General features: G+C 37.8%; 1 protein-coding gene across 1 annotated transcript; it reads right to left on the bottom strand.

The window, feature by feature from the left end:
• Positions 1-7,746: 7,746 nt before the first annotated feature.
• On the bottom strand, positions 7,747-10,986 carry LOC111877864 (uncharacterized). The gene has a single exon (XM_023874371.3). It carries the CDS (start codon positions 10,388-10,390, stop codon positions 7,940-7,942), a length of 2,451 nt encoding a protein of 816 aa, XP_023730139.1. The 5' UTR covers positions 10,391-10,986; the 3' UTR covers positions 7,747-7,939.
• Positions 10,987-21,234: the final 10,248 nt, after the last annotated feature.

The following is a 21,234-nucleotide window of genomic DNA, read 5'->3' as shown; positions in this document are numbered from 1 at the left end:
GAGCGGTCCGGATTGGCTGTAGGCCCCAAGAGGACGGACCAGACGTGCCGAGGCTCGGAGAGTGGACCAGACCGACTGAAGGCCCGGTGCGGGCGGACCAGTCATACTGTAGACTCAGAGAGTGGACCAGGTGGATTGAAGTCCCGGTGCGGGCGGACCAATCACACTGCAGACTCGATGTATGTGGCTAGATTCGGAGAGTGGACCAGGTGGATTGAAGGCCCGGTGCGGGCGGACCAATCACACTGCAGACTCGAGGTATATGGCTAGACTCGGAGGGTGGACTAGGTGGACTGTTGGCCGGTGCGGCGGACCAGTCACACAGTAGACCTGAAGTGCATGGCTGTTCTGTGATCGGATATGTTATGGCATGTTATGCGTGTATGGTATATGCGGTTGGTATTTTGGGGATATCTCACTAAGCTTTTGGGCTTACAGTTGTGGTTTTATGTTTTTCAGGTTCTTCAGGAGACCGTGGCAAGGCGAAGGCGTGATCGTACCGCTCCTCGTGTTTATGTTGTGATGGGATTCTGGGAATACTTAAAATAAATTGTATTGAAAACCTTTTTGTAATAACTCTAATGGAATCGGGTTGTTTTTGAAAAATTTAAATTGGTTGGAATTTTTCGGTCGTTACAAGAAGAGCAAGGATCTAGAATTCAATCTAGAAGTTCATTGAGGTATATTTCGGATATTTTCTGTTGCCATGATGATTTTCTATTAGAAACCCCATTTAAGCCATCTTTATCCACTTCCTAGCTTGATTGTAATATAGAGATCATTATTGAGTGGAATGGCCTTTAAATCTAACTAGGTTTGAGCTTCAAGAGCTCAGATCTACTGCCTTTATGGAGCCATATTGCATGAAAACCCTAGATATATTCTTTTAGTGTATTTTGAGCCTTAAAACCTTCATTGGTGTTTATCTACACATAAAGTTGGAAACTTTACGTGTTAATCGAGCCTTGAGAACCCATATCTATGGATGGAATGCACTGGATTCAAGCAAAATCGAGTATATAGTGATTGCATGCATGCGACTCGGCGAGTCGTTCTTCAGACTCGGTGAGTCAAGTCGCGAGTCCCCAATTTTTCCCCTTTTTGGGTTATTTCGAGTGGGATCAGTGAGTTATAGATGGACTCAGTGAGTCGGAAGCCAAATTCAGGAATGGAGGGACTCGATGAGTCAATGTCCTGACTTGGCGAGTCCAAGGCAATCTTGTTGCCTCAAGAACAGACTTGACGAGTTGTTCATACAACTCGGCGAGTCACAGACCAGGGTGTTCATCGGATGAAGATGAACTCGACGAGTTGTTCATACAACTCGGCGAGTCGGATGAAGGACCATTGGATATCTGTATAGAAGGAGAACTTGTCGAGTCAATGCCTAACTCGACGAGTAGGGACGGGAGTGAGGTTAATCGACTGGATAGGGACTCGACGAGTTGGCGAGCCAACTCGGCGAGTCGGGTCAACTGGAAGTTGACTTTGACTTTGACCTTGACTTTGACTTGGTTGGGGGTAAGATGGTCATTTTACCCTAAGGACAGTTAGCAGTTTTGATTGAGTGTTTGGTGGGAATTACAGCTGGAGGATTTCCGGAGCAGCGGAAACAGATAGTCAGTTTCCACGCAGATCAGTAGCTACTTCAGGGTGAGTTACCTTCCAGTAGCGATGGGTCTATGGCCACAATGCCGGCCCATCAGTAGGAGTTGTATGATTAGATGGTTGTCTCTGTGATATTCATCTAGGTTTGCTATCACCTGATATGTTATGTGCTAGTGTGATATGATTGTGCTAGCGACAGTAAGGGAGACAGTCCCTAGTATCCTGTCGAGAGGACCGAAGGGGAGACCAACACCCAGATATGCTAGTTTGTATCCGGTCGATAGGAACGAAGGGGAGGCCAGCACCCAGATATGTTAGCCAGTATCCAGTCGAGAGGACCGAAGGGGTAGGTCGGGCACCCAGATATACCTGACAATATGCTTATATTATGTGATTTTGTGGTATGTGGTACGATGGGGGAACTCACTAAGCTTTGTGATTACAGTTTTCCGTTTTGGTTTCAGGTACCTCTTCATCGAAGGGGAAAGAGCTGGCACGGTAGCGGAACATCATACACATCCGCTGTTTTCCTCCTTACGAAATTGTTTTGGGATTTGTACTCTGACATTTGGTTGATTTCATATTTTGGTTTTCAAACTCGATATATGATTGGGAAATGATTTGATCAGACGATGTTTTATTTACAAATGTTTTCCTAAGTATTGATGTTAAAATGAAATTTTTGGACGTGGAAATTGGGTTGTTACACTGCTGGTTCAGGTGAGGATGCAGCTGGACGAGCATAATTCTACTAAACCAAAGCATAATTTTTTTACATCATTTTGCTGAATTGAAAACTGAGCAGATGCAGCAAGTTCTCATGCCTCAGAATTTTGAAGATGCCCCTGACAATGAACTTTTCTTGGTTTTTCTAATTTCTCAACAATCAAATCTTCTTTTTCCAATTTTTCTAATGTTTCATAAACACCAAAAGGATCATCTGAACGTTCATCTTGATCATGCAGTGAAAAATTTCTTCGACCCTCTTCAACTAAATTCTGAACATTATCTACACCCGTTTCATTTTTGCAAAGACCATATGAGAAGGAAGGATTCCAATAGCGAGCTTCTTTGATCCTTATTGGAAACACCACACCATCCACTCTAATATACATCAGCTCTGAAATGCTTCCAAAAAAAACTAGTCAAGATACAAACTCGATTCTTGTAGATGTCTTCACCTAACCCATCATCAAGATGAGCAATAGTTCACCATTTGGCCACAATATTCCTAAACATGGACTTGCTCCAAGCACATAAAGTAATTCCTTCAATATCAACCCATACAATCCGATCCGTAGGAATAAAATTCCTATCCTATGCACGCTTCTCCATGACCCAATGATTAATTGCATCATTTAACATAAAGTTTTTACATGCTTCCTTTGTCTTGAACTCCAACATCACCCATAACCCACTGACATATCGAATATCAAAATCATCAAAGCCCTCATCAAGACACAACATACAGAGGTTAGGCAATGTATGAAATTCTCTAGCCTTAACTAGACGTGCTAGGTTTTTTTTCTACAATAAAATCACCAGAAGCGATTTCAATGACATCCACCATCCGTTCCTTATCCTTTGCAGCCTTAGAATTTCCTTTCAACATACTTGCATACGACTTTTTACAATTTTCTTGCTTCTCAACTTTGGAGTGAACCGCATGGATAGCAACAGAGGGTTCTTTTTTCTGGTAACACATAATAGATGCAAACATTTTATAATAACCAAACCACACATCATGTAATTGTTTAACCATTTGATCAACATTACATAAACCCGAGAATCTAACAAACCCAAACATAACTTTTTACTAGTGATAAATACATCCACAACTTTTCCCAGTCGAGCACAAGCCCTCCATAAATCTTCAGTTCTAACAGAGTCTGAGAAATTAGTAACTTAAAAAGAATGTGTATCATGACTTACAGTACGACGAGTTCACTGAGGATCATTTCTATGAACCCTATCCTTCTCTTGAAATTTTCGATTCTTGATCCAACCATCATTATCGTTAGGAATCCATCGTGAATCCAATCACAACATTGTCTAAACACCAAACCCAATGAAAATGTCGATCAGATAGATAATAGGAAAGAGGTAGTAAAAACGCCGACAACAGGTTGCATGATGTTTGATCCCGCTGGGGAAAGACTCTGAGATCGTCGGACGTAATTTCAATAGCATTAGTCTTTTTTTATTGAGATTTAATTCTAGAAATGAAGAGTTAAGATGAAATATGAACTATGTCAATATTATATTCTATTTAAAGAGAAAAAAAATCATGAATTTTAATATCTTTTTTAATTTTTTTTTACTGTGATAAGTTTGGATTTTTAGTGATAATTATACTTATCCAAAAAAATATATAACTAACCATTCAATATTAAACACGTGGCAAAAGAAATTTTGATGATCCCTTGTGAGCTTAGATCAGTGGGGTGGCCTAGGCCGCCAATAATATTGCAATTTTTTAATGGAAAAACGGCGAGCGGCTCGTCATATACTACCGATGGGGGTAGTCTAAGTAGAGTAAGTATTAAAAAGAATGTAGTGAAACTGATTTCGCACTGAGGTGGCATACTTTTTGAGTAAGTATGTTGTGTACCGCTCCGTATAGCCTTATATATTTATATATATAAATATGTATGAATTACAAAACTTATTTGTAAAAAATGTGTTATACCCGTCCGGTGGACGGTGAACCGGTGTAATAAAAGAGGTATTGATTTTACTTTCTTCTATATCATCATTCTATAATTTGTCCCGTATTAACATTGTACAATGACAAATCTACCCACTTAAACAACATATCAATGAAAAAAAACATTAAAAGACAATAAAATAAAAAGTATAGCAATCGATTAAGACATGATTAAATGAAATTAAGTTAAAAAAAAAAAAAAAAAAAAAAAAAAAAAAAAAAAAAAAAAAAAAAAAAAAAAACTATTGTTAGTTTACATCCCGAATTGATTCTTAGATGAGTTCAATGTTCAAAAGAAAATAGTCAACGTTAGTTGTCAAAAAGTCAATATCTAGTCATTATTTTAAATTGCTGGTCCATTGTCACGTTATGATAATTAGAAAAAAAAAAGGTAAAAATCATTAACTAACGTTATTAACCATAGTATCTTATTTTTCCAAACAAAAATTATAAGTTTTTAGATCATAAATATAACATAGCCCAATCAACAACCAACAACACTTCAACTCATACACAGTCAAAGAAAATGTGTGAAAGTCCAAAGCTCTAATAAAAATAAAATAAAGAAATCAGGAAGCTATAACTTACAACAACTATAAAGTATACTATTATTTCTTGCAATTAGCTAAAAAACAAAGTGGTTAATTAGAAAGTAAAATGATGTAATAAACAACCGAATGAAAGTATGTTGCTATTTCTTGCAATAATAGCCTTATTATTTCTCGATAAAGATTTTTTATTGCATCTGTTGTGAATAAAAGACATAAGGTAAAAATGGCCATTTCAATAAAATTTACAGCAAGACTGTTAAATCTGAAGATGCATGGGGACACAAACAAAATGAAAGATTGAAGTGAACGGTAGGTATATACCTTTCTAACTTGTCCTTTTTATTGGTCAAAAATCCAAACAAGTAACCGACATCAAACACAATTAAGTATGTTGTCATTATTGACATGTTGGTCGGGCATTGTACTTATATTGTTAACACCATGAAAGTAAGATGCTAATTTCACATAATATCAAATTTCCCTTTCTTCCAATAGTGATATAAGAGGAAATAAGCCCTTCTAAAATATGTTCCACATACATGTTTTAACTCTATTAACAATTCCTACACATATTAAGTAATTCATATAAATTTAAGAAAACTGAATGCATTAGACACTGAATAAAGAAAAACATAAATAAAAAAAAACTCGTAGCATCATGGGATGCTGACAAACTTTAAACTCATACAGTAAAAAGTAAAGATAAAATAAGCACATACATGAACTTAAGCATATATCCTACTTATAGTTTAGTTTAATTGCACACATAATAGTCTCAAATTACGGAAGAGTAACAGTTCAGTCTGAAGTAGTACCATGCTTCTATTTCTTACTTAATGGACATACCCTAGTCACGACTATTCACAAACAACTTATACAACAAATTTTGCTTTACATTTTTTTTACAATTTCTAAACTCATTATTGTTAGATCTACATCTCAACTTTTTTAAGAGCAAACTTTCCATTAGTAAATATTTTTTTTTCCAAATGAGTCAGCCTTAAACAAGGTGATAAAAAAACATATATAAAAAACTTTAGGAGAAACTACTTACCATATGTTCCTTTAATTAAGAAATATACCTAAAGAGATTTCATCATGGCTCTTAATAACCAAAAGGCTACACCACCAGTAGAAAGATAATTAAGACAAAAATTTCCTTTTTGGTCACACCTAACTGATTATTAGCCCTGATTTATGAATTGATCAAGTATTTACCACCATTTGCTATGTTGAATTTAAAAGTTCAGAAAATCTCAAGGAAGAGATGATGGTAAAATTATCCAAGTTTAAAGCCTGAACAATCAACTTAAAGGTATATCTTCCATTCAGATCACTTTATCAAGAGATAAAAAAAATGGAAGCAAGATCTTTTTGATCATTCTTTTGCTAATTATCAGCTTTATTTTAAGATCTTAGAAGGGTATTGATGTCAAAAAACTGATTTATTCTCTTTTGTTAACTTATGTTTCAGGTATTGATATATAAAGTCTTTCTTGTGTTAATCGGTTGGTTTTGCAAATATTACTCTTAAAACTAGTTAGTATTTGACTGACTAGCAAGGATATTTATGTCTTTTAGGGTTTAGTAGAAGTGTCTTATTCTTATGATGTTTATCTTCGTAGTTGCATTTTATGGGATCTCATCACATCCTTAATTAGTTTGTGTGGTTGAACATGTAAGATAATTTGTCTACCTTAACTTTTGTTTCATATTCATGATTTTTTCAATTTTTTATGCAGGAAAAAGTTACTGATGTTGGTGGCTAGATTGAACTACCCAAAAATTACTTAAAGGTGAGTTTTTTTCATCTGTTTTTCATAATCATGATTTTTTCAATTCCATTGTCATATTAAGCAGTTTTAGAGCTCACAACTATAAATTTGTGAATAGTAAACATTGGACTAAACTAAATATAGTCCTTTGATTTTCAATAGGTGGGCTGAAAATGATGTTGATCCAACACAATTCTAAAGAGAACTTATGAGAAAAGCTTCATCTTTAGTCGATGAGGAGGTGTATATCATCATTTGAAAGATGGTTTTTCACTCAAGTCAATAATAATAGAAAGAATACCACCTTAAAGAAAAATAAAAAACCGTTTTTTTTTACCTTACATCATTGAAACTCAAGTAAATGTGAGCTTTTTTTGACAAAAGAAATATGCTTTTACAAAGAGAAAACCGACAAACAAGATAAATGTGCCAAAGTTGGTATAATATGAGGGGTTTGTTGAAAAATAAGGCAAAACATTTATTTTTATAGATATCTTGGGCTAATAACTGAAATCGCAGACCAGTCCAAATTACCTAGGCGATTTCATCGGTTAAGAATGGAATTTTTTAATTAATGGTTATAATAAAATGATTAGAAAATAACACTAATTGGAAAAACATCATATTTTTCAAAAATTTCGGTTTAACCACTTATTTTTTTTAATAAATTCCATAAAAACCACCAATTTTTAGTAAAGCGATTTTGGATGGCCTTACCTATAAGAGTTGGTTTTAATTACGAAATTTGGTAAAGCGATATTTTTTTTTTTTCCAAAAGTTCAATTTAACCACCCATTTATGGGTGTTTTTGTTACCAAAAACTGAAATTTGGTAATGATTTTAATTATTATGAAAAAACTGAAATTTGGTGTTTTTGTTAGCAAAAATTGAAATTTGGTAATGATTTTAGTTCAATTTAACCACCCCTTTATGGGTGTTTTTTAATTACGAAAAAAAACATTATATGTTTATGTTCAATTTAACCACACAAATGAAATGTTAGTTGATTAAACCGGAAAAAAATGACAAAATATAATGATTTTAGCTATTAACCCTAGAAAATATGGCTATTTTTGTCATGTTATCAAGTATTCACCAACTAATATAAAGAAGATCAACAATAACATATATTGAAAAAACACCAAAGCTTCCAACATACTAAACCATAAACTTCTCAAATCAAAAGCAAGATTTCATAAAATACAAACACTTGCACTAGATTCAAATCCACCCCATATGGTCATCATCTATCTCCATATAAAACCCCCCCAAAAAAAAAATTACCACAATACAAAAACTCACCCAATTTCCTTTCCTCCACCTTCATATTCTCCAACAAAACATGGATCAAGAAACTTTGCCACAAACACCCACAATTTATACACATCTTCGAAATTCGTCAAAAACCCAAGTGAAGCAGTCACCACCTCCGCCCTAACAAACCCACCACCACCACTGCCGCCGCCACCTCCACCACCACCACCATCATTCATCGGCTTACAAACACTCGTATCAATTGCAAGATTCTGTTTATTGCTTTGTATAACCCTCGCATGACAAAGAATCCCAATCCCAAGAGAAATCCCATTTGATTCCGCTAACTTTTGAACAATTTCTGGACTAATTAATCCTCCATTTCTGTCCCTAACATTAAATGCCACTGATCCACCTCTTTCATACTTAATTTTAGGACCATAAATATGAACAAGTGGAACAGAATCACCTTTATCTTTTTCCTTTTCCCCATTTGATGATAATCTCAATTGAAGTAAAGAAGTCACAAGCCAATTCACCAAAAACCGAAGCCTAAAAGTCGTCTTGTTTAAACCCGACATGTTCACATGATCAAGATGCCTACAACTTATTTCGGGTTCCCTTCTTTCTGATTCTTGATCTTCAAAATATTCTTCAAAATCTTTACTCAATTCATTGTTGTTGTTGTCTTCGAATCCAAATGATACCCTTTTACTCGTTTCGAATCTTCCTAATAACCTGAATTCGTTTTCTGTTTCTCTTGTTATGATTGCGCTTTCTTTCGGTTTTTTTGTTTCGGGTTCTTCTTGAATCTCCCCACAATCGGGTTTTCTTCCATTTTCGTGAATTTTTTCTTGAAAATTCTCGGTTTTTTTCACGTTATGAACTGCTGCATCGAATGATAAAACAGGAGGAGGTAAAGGGGAGTTTATGATTTCGGATTGTGAGCCCAATGGGCTTTGGCCCAAATCAATCCACATTGAATTTTCAGATGATTCGTCTTCACTAAAAATAGGGCTTTTCATAACTTCACCAACAGAAAAGCTTTCAAAAATAGGGCTATTACCATGTTCATGATCATGATCCAGATCCATTTCGGTTTCGAATACGTCTCTTACCTGAGAAGGAGTGTACGCGCCGGAAAAAGCAGGTAGGAGAGCTCCGGCGTGAGTTTCAGGTAAGCATTCACTTTTTCCGGCGACTTCATCTTCTCCGATGATACCAGACAACCCTGGAGTTATATCAATGGAGTCGCTCAAATATAAAGGAAACACCGGACTGATCTTGACTATCCCAGATCCGGCGTGTCCTGCCGGATTTTGAAGACTTCCGATGACTGATTTCTTGATGAGAAGACACCCGAATCCAGTCGGGTCGTACCCGAAAACTCTGTAAAAAGAAGTGATGATGAAATCGGGTCGAAATAGTGATAACCCTAGAGAATCCATATCTTTCGGACCCAAAGCTCCAGCGTCAAGTAAAACATGCCAGTTGTTTTGTTGAGCTAACGCCATCCATTGATACGAGTATTTAGCTCCGGTGACTCGAGATTGAACAGGAAAAACGAAGAGACCAGTGGATGAATCTTTCTTCCTTCTTTTTTTGTTGACGATTTGTTTTCTGAGATGGGTTGAACATGGCTTCAATGTCGGCCATTTGAACCATGCGCTATGAACCTTTGCACCTTTTTCTTTCGCGCTTTGAGCCATCCAATTTACAGATTGGCTTTCATGATCGAACATTGTTAGAAGCTTTTTGTTGGTGTGAAATGGGTATGATTCTGCTAGAAGTTTGAACGCTGAACCTCTGCTAACTGTGAACACAAGGCCATATTCGTTCTCCGGGATGTTTAAATAATCCATGATTCTGGTTTTTATATCGTATTCGACAGTTCCTTTTTCTCCACCACCGTATAGAGCATGATTGCTCAAATGTGCAGTGATTTCAGATAGAGTGATTGTGGAAGATTCCCAGTAGTTAACAGTTTGAAGAAACGAAAACAACCCAAATCCACAGTAATCGAGACATACCTTTGATATTGTATCTGTCAAATGTGAGTACTCGTTTACCCTCAACTGATCGATTTTCTCAGATGATTTGTACTTCGGGTACATTGTCAGGAACTTTGAGAAAGCTTCATCGAATTCAGGAATTGAATCTTCGTCTTCAAATGTTCTATCTGCAGCTAACGAAGTTGCTTTTAGAAATTCCTTTTGAGCTTGTAGCCTAGCGAGTGATCTCGATCTTCCCAAACCCTTTTCTTCTTTATCGATTGGCTCGGAGAAATCCATATTTTGGGATTTAACAAGACACCCATCTTCAGAAGCTTGTTCAAGCGCTTCTCGAAGCTTATTCTCCTGCAATTTTCGAAGAACAGATGGGTTTCGTTTAATTTCTTCATCGGTGTGATCAGACCCATATTTCCTTCTGCTCTTTTTGTCGGAAATTAGAGAAGCACAATGAGATATAATGGGTTTCCACAGTGAAATATGCATTGAAGGGGCACAATTTTTGAAAAAAAAAAACGATCGAGAAGAAGAATGTGTTTCGAGTGATTTTGTTTGATTGTGAGTTTATGAGTTCATCCCATCTAACTTCTCCCCCAAAAGCACAAAAAAAAGGTCGGAACCCTAGATTCAATAAAGCAAAAGCACTCAATTTTGAAGCATTTTCAGAATCAAAACCTTTGATTCAAACTACACAAACGCAAAGTTATAAGAGAACCAACTCTCACAAAAAGGGTTTCCAGTTTCCTTAATACAGAAGGATACAAAATTCAAAACAACAACACACACACACACATTCATCAGACTCGAAATCAAAGGAGAAAGTTACAGAGCGTAAAGAGATTACTGAAAGCAATGATTCCTTGGATAAAAACCCTAAAAGAGACCCAAAGGGAAACCTGTCGTAATTAAAGCAAATGGGTAATGGGATTCCTCTGAATCTTAATAAATGCAAACCTATCGCAATAAATGGAAGAAGCAACGGGTAGCGAGATGTGAGGGGTGGAATTGATTACACTCTGTGTTCTTGAGCTTCTCTACATGGCAACGTGGTAAACAGCTTAAGGAAAGGAATCTTTTTATATATTAAAATGTATAAAATTAAAGGTTTAGTTCAACTTCAACTAGTTTTTTTATAGCTTTTCTTTATTTCTTTTTTGCCTTTCTCAAGTAAATATTAAATTCTTTTTGTTTTTCTAATAGTTTAGATACTAATTTTATTTTATGAACGTAATAAAATATTAAATCATATGGTTTATTACATTATAATGAAAATGAATGATTGGTTTATTAATTGGTTTATTAAAATAATATAATAATTGGTTAATATGGAAGAGATTAGGTGGTTTGCTAATATCGAAGTTAAAATTTTTTGGAACGTAAACATTACCCAACAACCTTACACTTTCAAGTTATACCACAAATGTAAAAACACGCTGTGAATTCATGAAATTGGTTAATGAGTGGTCCCATTTGTATATTTCACAAACTAACAAATTTATGTTTTATTTAATAATTTTTAAACTTAGCAGATAATTCTTGAAAAATACGTAAATTTAGTGAACTTTAGCAAGATTAGCAAATAGCAATGCATCAATCTTCGATCAATTTCTATGCTTGTTTTGAGTCCAAACCAACTAATCACAATATTCGTTTCAGTCATTTTAGTCTAAAATTGAAAATTTTGATGAAACAACGTCATCGTCTTCTTCGCCTAATCTTAAGTAGATGAGAGACAAGAACATGATGACAGATTTTGACTTCTCATTAAAGAATCAACATGAAGTTTGGGTGGCAAAGATATAGAACGTGGACGATGGCTTCAATTAGGTATAGACATTTCAAATTGGTAAACTTCTTAAAATTTTCAAATAATTCATGAATTAAGTGGTCTTTTGTAATAGAAATAAATTGTTAGATGTGTGCTTCTAGGGGTGAGATCGTAGGTGAACTTCAAAATTTGAAAAAAGATCTAGCAACTCAATCATGATGCTTATAAAAAATTTATTATATAGCTAAGATTTGTAGGTGTCAATAATTTTAGATTATTAATAAGTAGAAAACTATCATGTAATGTCTGTTAGAGGCGTTCACAGTCTAATTTGTTAATAAAAAACACAAACCATACCACGTAATACGATTTAATAAATTTATAAAACCGCACCACCAAAATAATGTGGTATGTGTGTTTGGATACTTGCAAAAAAATCAAACTCGTATAATCTAAAAAATTCTATGAAATAGTATAGCTAAAATTATTCTAAAATAAATAAATATAATATCAAATATTTTTGAACAAAAACAAAAATGTTTAATGTTTATTATATTTTTACATTGGCATCTTATATTAATTTTGGGTAGTTTTGTTTCTTTTTTAATATCAGCAATCTAAGTTTTTTTTTTCACGTCTCTACCACCAAAACATGTTTTGGCATAATTATTTGACTACACCTTTCGAGTCCTTTTTCTGAATTTTTCATAATTATGTACAACTTTGAAAATATAATTAAACATTGAAGGTGGAAATTATCCAATATAATAAAAGTTTGAATGATCTAGGTCTACATTGTTGAATGAGTTAAACATGCACAATGACATTCTTCATCTTCACAATGATAATCACCATTTATGGTATTAGAGAAGGTTGTAAATCCTTTCCCTTTCTCGGACATTGGCATGGCCCAACAAACATAATACCAATAGACATTTTTCATAACAATGTCACTTGGAATAAATATGTTTTAGTATAAACCGTGAGAAATCCGTGAGATGTCTCACAATAGAAAAGTCAAGGACGAAAATATAAAGAAATTGGTCAAATAAATAAATAAATTAATAAGAGTGGAGTGTTATGTGTTAACTTAGTTATTTGTATATGTTTTACTTATTAAAATAAATAAATAAATAAATAAAATAAAACTATTATTAAGTTAATATGTGACCTTTGGGATTCGAACAAGTAAACTACAGGGGTGTTTTACACCTGATCGCCTAAAGCTAAGTTGTTTGGGACTGTTTGAGTTGAAAATTTGTTACATGGGTTCCATAGAAAATCATGAACTTAATAATAGCAAATAAAGCTAATCTGTGGTCTTTGAGATTCGGGCAAGTAAACCCGAGGGATCTCTTTAAATCTAGCATACTAAGGTCATTTGATTTGGATGTGTTGGTTGGAAGCCCGTTACACGGATTTCAAAGAAAGTCATGAGCTTTATATATATATATATATATATATATATATATATATATATATATATATATATATATATATATATATATATATATATATATATATATATATATATAAAAGAAGTTTGTATTAGTTTAATTGAATATTGTGTTTATGAAAAATACTTGGATGTCAAAAGATTCCCTTGGACTTGGATTTGAACTTATGACATTGGACCGAATATTAATTACTTTGACTGTGTAAGTGGTTTGAAGTTTGTAACCAATCTGGATAAATATTAGGGAATTTTTAGAAAAGATTTTTCAGAAAAAGATTGTTGTTGACCAACAAATAGCTGGAATCGGACATTGTTATATTTTATGAAACAAAGATGGTTGAGCATGTTTTGTCGCATATAATTTCACGAGAGTAAGACCATAATTTGTTCCAAGAATTGACTTGATGATATTGAAAGGGAATAAATGATGTGATCTTTGATTCTGTTGAGTTGTATTAGGGAGTGGTCAAAGTTTTATTTCTATTATCATATAATATTTTGACACGAAAGCCAAGTTGACTCAAGGCATGACAAGTACATTCTCAACTATGGTACAAAACAAGGTAATTGGGTTGGATCTTTTCATGATTGTTTTGATTTCATGCATTGAGTTTCAAATAGTTTTAACTTTAATTTTCTTTTCTTTTATTCTATTTTATTTTCTCCAGTTTAAATCTTCTTGTTCTTTCTTGAGGACAAGAACGGTTCAAGCTTGGGGAGATTTGTTAGGTGCATTTCATGCATTCATTTTGTAGTTTTAGTTCATAAAAGTGTATTGCATTAAGGTTTAAACTCATGCATTTTGCATATTTTTCTGGATTTTTCATGATGCAATTTCATTCACACACTTTTATGATATTTCAGGGACTTTTGAAGGTTGGATTTTGATAGAGGAAGTTAAAAAGAGTTGGAGACAAAGTTTCAGAAGTTTTGGAGCATTGAAGAGAGAGAATGAAGAAATAAAGAATTTGGCTTCACAGGAGTTTACACGGCCGTGTAAATGATAGCTTATAGTTTACACGGTCGTGTAAATGGCACCCTTTAATTTACACGGGCCGTGTAAACGTCTCGACAATTTTTAAAGTAGTTTTACTCTCATATAATTCAGACAATCAGTTTTGTTGGGAGTTAAGTCGGATTTTGGGCAGAGAGAAGGCGATTTTCAGAGCTTTTGGAAGTAGATTAACACTTGGAAACACTTTAATTTCCTTTTTGTAAGTCAATTTGAAGTTTAAACTTGTTTGATTTATAGATTAACCTAGACATGTGTGGTTGATTTCATTATCATTTCCGAATCTGAATTCTTAAGTATGTGTTGTTAGGTTGTAACTTGAACTTGATTTGTGTTTAACATCTAGTAACCTTTGATTTAATCTTAATCATGTGTTTGGTTTATTCTCTTTTTCACTTGATCAATGAATTAGGGTTTTTATCAATCTAGTTAATCAAATTGTAAAATTCGTATATGTTTTATGATTTGATGTTAGTAACATGCAATTAATTGATTGTAGTTAAATCAAAATGAGTGTAATCAAATATTAAATGTTCATAATCCCAAGCTTATGAGGTATATTGAATATTGTTGGTAATTGTTGCAATAAAGAATTTGGCTTCACATGTGTTTGATTATATGTTTTATGATTTGATGTTAGTAACAGCACTTTCCACGTCTCTTAGCTACGGAAGTGCCTAGTGGAAGATACAACGGTGGTGCCCTTGGAGGACATTCAAGTTGATGGTAGCCTGAATTACATCGAGCGGCTTGTAGCGATCCTTGACCGAAAGTCGAAGGATCTGAGGAACAAAAGAGTAGAACTCGTGAAGGTGCAATGGCAGCACCGGAAGGGGTGGGAGTGGACTTGGGAGCCGGTGGATGAGATGATGGAGCACTACCCCGAGCTGTTTCAGGATCGAGCAACAGACTTCGAGGACGAAGTCTAAAATAAGTGGGGGAGATTTGTAGCATCTGGTTCTTGGTACGTATTCTGTTATTAAATCTTCATTTATTTTTGGACTATGTGAGTCGAAGGACTGACTCGCCAAGTAGAAGCGGGATGAGGCGTAGAGTTTAAGCTGCGGACTCGGCGAGTCGGGTCCCGGACTCGGCGAATAGCCGCTGTTTGGACAAAAACCCTAATCGAGGGGTTTGCACCCTATTTAAACGACCTTATGCAACCTCCATTCCCCCTTTATGCTCCCAAACACTTCTCATAGCAAACCCTGGCCGTTTTTTAGGAAATCCAAGGCTTTTGAGTGATTCTTGTGAGTTTTGACCTCAAGGAAGAAGGAAGAGCATAGGAGGATCAAGAGGAGACGGAAGGATTCGAGTTTGGTTCACCATTTGCAGTCTACAGAAGGTATAAAGTCTGAACCTTGCTCATTGATTTGTTAGATCCCTCTTTGGGGTGATTTAGGGCTTTTATAAGCCATTTTGGTGGCCAACCATGTTTGCAAACATGGTTGGGGGTTTGAGCTTCTGTATCATGTCATTATTGGAGTCACAAGACAAATTTGAGTTGCTTTTGCACTCAAGGAAGGCCCCATGCAACAAAAGAACCATTTTAGAGCCTTTTAAGCTCAAAAGTCCCATGCATGCACGTAAAGTTTGTAACTTTACGTGCTAGATCGAGTTTAGGGGCCTAGATCTATCCTTTGGTCAAGTGTTGTACATCATAAATCGAAGTTTTAAGGAGGGGATGTAACCAACTCGGCGAGTCCATTCCTGGACTCGGCGAGTCGAAGGGTTTTGGTCCCATATCAGTGAGGGTCAAAAGGACCAGATGAGTGTGGAAGGGTTTTAGGGAGTCCCGGGGAGTGACCCAACGTTCTGGACTAAGCAAATTGTTCTGGAAATTCATGGTACTCGGCAAGTGCATGAACGGACTCGGCGAGTGCAAGGCAATCTTCATAGAACTCGGCGAGTTGTTCATCAACTCGGCGATTCGATGACAGAACGTGTTCATAGGATGAGGAGTAACTCAACGAGTCGTTCATACAACTCGGCGAGTCAAGGCAGGACATGAGTATCCGTTGGTGATGAACTCGACGATTTGTTCATACAACTCGGCAAGTCAGATGAGGATTCAATCGGTGTTCATTTAGAAGGAAAACTCGTCGAGTCATCGCCTAACTCGACGAGTAGAGACGGGTATGAGGTCTAATGGAAGGATAGGGACTCGGCGGGTTGGCGAGCCATCTCGGCGAGTCAGGTCAACTAGAAGTTGACTTTGCCTTTGACTTGGTCAAGGGCTAAAATGGTCATTTTACCCTAAGAGTAGATGTCAGTTTCTGACTAATTGTTTGTAAGAATTTTAGCCAGAGGATTTCCGGAGCAGCAGCAACAGTGGTCGGAGGATTCTCGCACAGTATGGCAGCTACTACGAGGTGACTTACCTTCCAGTAGCGGTGGGTCTACGGCCACAATGCCGGCCCACCAGTAGGGTTCATATGTTAGATGATTGTCTTAGTGATATCATCAAGGCTTGCTACTACCTGATATGTTATATGCTAGCATGATATGTTGTATGTGATAGTAGTAGAGTTCGGTTGTTAGGACCGAAGGGTAGTCAGACACCCCAAATACGTCTAACAGTATGTGATGATATGTTTGCATGCTGGCTTGTTATGTTATATGCGATAGAGGTAGTAGGAGGGGACCAGTCCCCGAGGTTCGGTTGTTAGGACCGATGGGTAGTCAGCACCCCAGAATGGTTCGACACGGGTAGGTCAGCACCCCAGAATGGCTTGACACGGGAAGGACGGCACCCTAGAATGGCCGTACGGGTAGGTCGGCACCCGAGAATGGCCGTACCGGGTAGGTCGGGCACCCCAGAAATGCCTGGCAGTATGTATGTGATATGATTGTATGGTATGTGGTACGATGGGGGAACTCACTAAGCTTCGCGCTTACAGTTTTCAGTTTTGTTTCAGGTACCTCTTCAGCAAAGGGGAAGGAGTCGGCGCGGTAGCGGCACATCATACACACACACATTGGTTTTCCGTATTATGAGATATTCTGGGATTGTACTCTGATATTATTACTATTTTCATGTTTTGGGTATTTAGACACGAGATATGTTTATTGAAATGATATGATTGTATGACGTTTACTACAAATGTTTTACAAACTACTTAATTTAAATGAAATTTTTGGACGTGAAATTTAGGTCGTTACAAGTTGGTATCAGAGCCCTGGTTTGAGGGATTAGGACACACCTTCGGGGGCGTCTGGACTCAAACTGTGGGATTAAAATATTTTATAAGGAAATAGTTTTCTAAAGAATAAAACAGAAGAGGTTTTGTTTTAGGAAGAACAAGTGTGTGATGTACGCGACCGGCCGAGCTCAAGTAAGTATTCCCCAAAGTATCCATACAAGCTTATGTTACATTATCAGTTTCAGTAGAACAACACGCTAGAATAGGACTAAGGATCTAGGAGTGATGGCTTATGTGTCTGCTTTATATGCTTCAGCTTATGAGAGTTGCATGCTAGATTTGAGTAGACAGCAGTAGGATGGCATGTTTAGGTTATTCCTGATGGTATGAGCTTAGCATTGTATGCTAGTGCAGTTCCTGTTATGAGGATAGAGTTGCTTGAGATTGTTTCCTTTTGTCCGAATGATGTTTGCTTTGTGCTTTGTGGGCTTTGAGTGATAGGAGTTAGCTGTTAGGTGAATACGTTAAAGTCACATGTGATCAGGGTTGAATAATCTCAAAGTGTTGGATTTGACCCTATGGCGTAGCTCTTATTTGAGTCCTAACCGTTGTAGGGATGAATCCCTTACTCGCAGGATTATCTGAGCCTCGTTGCATGTGATTGTACTCAGGTAATGGCTAATTGGCATTACAATGAGACCTTCAGCAGCTGAGCACCGGTTTGGGTGGAGTCAGAGGTTTCCTAGGGTAAGCCTAGGATAAGAGTAGCAAAGATCAGCAGTGGTAAAAGGGATTTGGTGGAGTCAACGCAGTCCTTGAGGAAGGTATGGATAGATGTGGAAGGTAGTATGGGCCCGTACTACTGAAAGCAGAGGATTCGTACCCGACTTGAGGAAGGCTAAGACAAGACCGATGAACTTGTAATAGATGTGATCCATTTAAAGATATCAGTATCACTAATAGTTACCTGTATGTATTGCAGAATGGTGGTACTACGTCAGAGGCCAACAGTTTGCAGTTCTGGAGAGGGATCGGGTCCGGGATCAGGTTCTGTAACACCAAGATTTCCAAAAACAAAATTTTTATTTAAATAATCAATTTAATATTAAAAACACTTGTTTAAAATCGTATTCACATTCGAATTACAAAACATGGTTTCATTTTCATTATAATAGAAGACCAGGATCCTCCAAAACACAACTCTTTCTTCGGCGTGTACAATCGAACCGTTGCCATCCCGCGTTACTGTAAGAACCTGAAACAACATAACATAAATAACGTAAGCACGAAGCTTAGTGAGTTCCCCAATATACCTTACGCACATACGCCTTCCGGCCCGGATCTTTCGATCCACATAACATCGCCTTCCGGCCCGGATCTTTCGATCCACATAACATTGCCTTCCGGCCCGGATCTTTCGATCCACATAACATCGCCTTCCGGCCCGGACCTTTCGGTCCACAAGATAATCGCCTTCCGGCCCATACACATATATAACACATAATACAAATACTCTAACTCATAAAGCACATATATCACATATCATACCTGACCTTTCTGTCACATAATACCTTGCCTTCCGGCCCATATATAAGCATGTATATCACGCGTAGCAGCTAACTTTCCATTCATAGCATATAAACATAACACACAACATACTTGACCTTCCGGTCACACATTCAAACCCTTCCGGGTGAGGTATAGTGAGAAGACTCACCTCGCGGACTCTGGAAGATAGCAACTCCTGAAACCTCTTGCACTTGATCCTCCGAGCTACAAGCTCCCTGTCTCATCATATATCTCTTTTTAATACTTCTATCTTCCACGTTAACTGACCCTAAGAAATCACACCAGTCAACTCTGGTCAACAGTCCATTGTCAGCTCGACTGGACTCGGCGAGTTCCCTGGCGACTCGGCGAGTCTGGTCGTCCTTCAATCCTCTAAGATTCCCCTTCTGCTCGTCGAGTATCCTCTTTGACTCGACGAGTCACTCCTGGAAGAATCGCGGGGCCACCCCGACTCCACTCGCCGAGTCTGAAGAACAACTCGGCGAGTCCCAGTGAATCTTCAAGCTACTCGCCGAGTCTGATCATCCGACTCGGCGAGTCCATGCCATGCAGTCGATCAAACTGCTTCCTGAGATACATATTTTCCCGCAATACACACTCATGGGACTTCTGGACCTCTAATCATCCTATTACTAGGGTATAAACTTTTGTATAACAACATAATAATCCATCAAATCACCAAATGGGTTTCATAAACCCTAAAATCGTGCACACATCAATATAGCAGAAATGATCTGGAATATTACCTGAATAACACCCCCTCTGTGTCTCCAAACCTCAGAACTCGATCCCCTTGATATTCCTTTGGCCAAAACTCTTCTTCTTCTTGCTTAACAAATTCTTCAAGGTTCCAAAAGCTCCCTCTCCTGCCCTAGACGTCCACAACGATTAAGGGTCCTTCTCAGTCGGCCAAAAGGCGAACAATGGAGGCATAAGATCCCTTAAATACTTCCCAAACCGAACGGCTAGGGTTTTCCACTGAACAGCGTCGACTCGCCGAGTCCATACCTGGACTCGTCGAGTCCAGTCGCGAACCCGCGACCAACTCTGCGACCCTACTCGGCGAGTCTGGCTCCAACTCGCCGAGTCTCCCCTTTAAAACACCCCAAAATGCAATTTAGCAATACTTAAGATTTTGGGCTGTTACAATTCTCCCCCACTAGAATTAGACTTCGCCCTCGAAGTTTCACCCTGAAAATAGCTCCGGCTGCTGCTCCCGCATCTCACGTTTCGGCTTCCCTAGACACTACCGATCTCTCCCGAGGCCGCTACTGAACCAATACCAGAGGTACCTCCTTGATCCTTAGAACCTTGATCTTCCGATCTCCGACGGCCACTGGCCTCTCGACGTAACACAGGCTCGCATCCACCCTATCGTTCTCTAGTAGAACCACTGCTGACTCATCCGCTATACACCTCTTCAATTGCGACACATTCCAGTGTCATGGATCCGTCCCAATTCCGTTGACAGCTCCAAACGATAGGCCACCCTTCCTACCTTCGCACCTTCACGAAAAGACCCAACATACCGGGGCCCCCCATTTACCCCTCTTCCTAAATCGAAGCACCCCGTCAGAAATACGAAGTCGCTGACCTGAATCACATGCTCGTAACTGCGTCTGCCTGCATAACCTTCCTGTTAACTCTAGACAATCACTAACTCTCTTTAACCTGCTGAGTCTGCTTTGTCAACTAAAGTACGAACTCTGAACTGCTCATCACTCTCTGTAATCGGAAATTACCCACGATGCACCCTGCTCCAAATCTCAACGATCACTCGACCCATAAGGGTTAGGAAACCCTGAACCACCGGATCCCCGATCCAAAGCCCACTTTGCCCATTCCGGACCGACTGAGAGATCCGTTCTCCCTCTCAGATCAACTCTCACAAGTTCCCTCTTACCAACACATACACATACTGAACTAGTCCCAACACCCGCAGGTGGAAAGACCCGATACACTGATGATATCCTCGAACATCTCCCAAGATGAACCACTACATCCACCCTACACTCTGATCAGATTCACACTGAGAATTTAAAATTTTCTCTCTCCATGCATCCCTTCTGAGCCTCAACAGACATCCCAACCGGATGGGTTCCTACTCCACTGCCGCGAACACGATGCTCAAAACCATACTCGGAATACTCTAACCATAACTCTGCTCTGCAGCTTTCACTTTCGTGAACTTGCACCCCCTTCGGAGTTACATACCCTCCTCTTTTCCTTTTCCACGGAACTCTCTTGAACATAATGCCACTCCAACCGGTGCCACGGTGCTTGTCCCAAGCGACACCACCCTTTTTGCGTAACCGCTATTCACATACTCTGGTTCTCATTGCAGGGGCTCTCAATCCCGTGCACTCTCTCCACTCGTCGAAA

Source organism: Lactuca sativa, chromosome 3 (genome assembly GCF_002870075.4).
Source record: "Lactuca sativa cultivar Salinas chromosome 3, Lsat_Salinas_v11, whole genome shotgun sequence".
Classification (NCBI taxonomy): Eukaryota; Viridiplantae; Streptophyta; class Magnoliopsida; order Asterales; family Asteraceae; genus Lactuca; species Lactuca sativa.
Note: the sequence above shows the minus strand (reverse complement) of the source record. Positions and strands in the feature narration are given on the sequence as shown.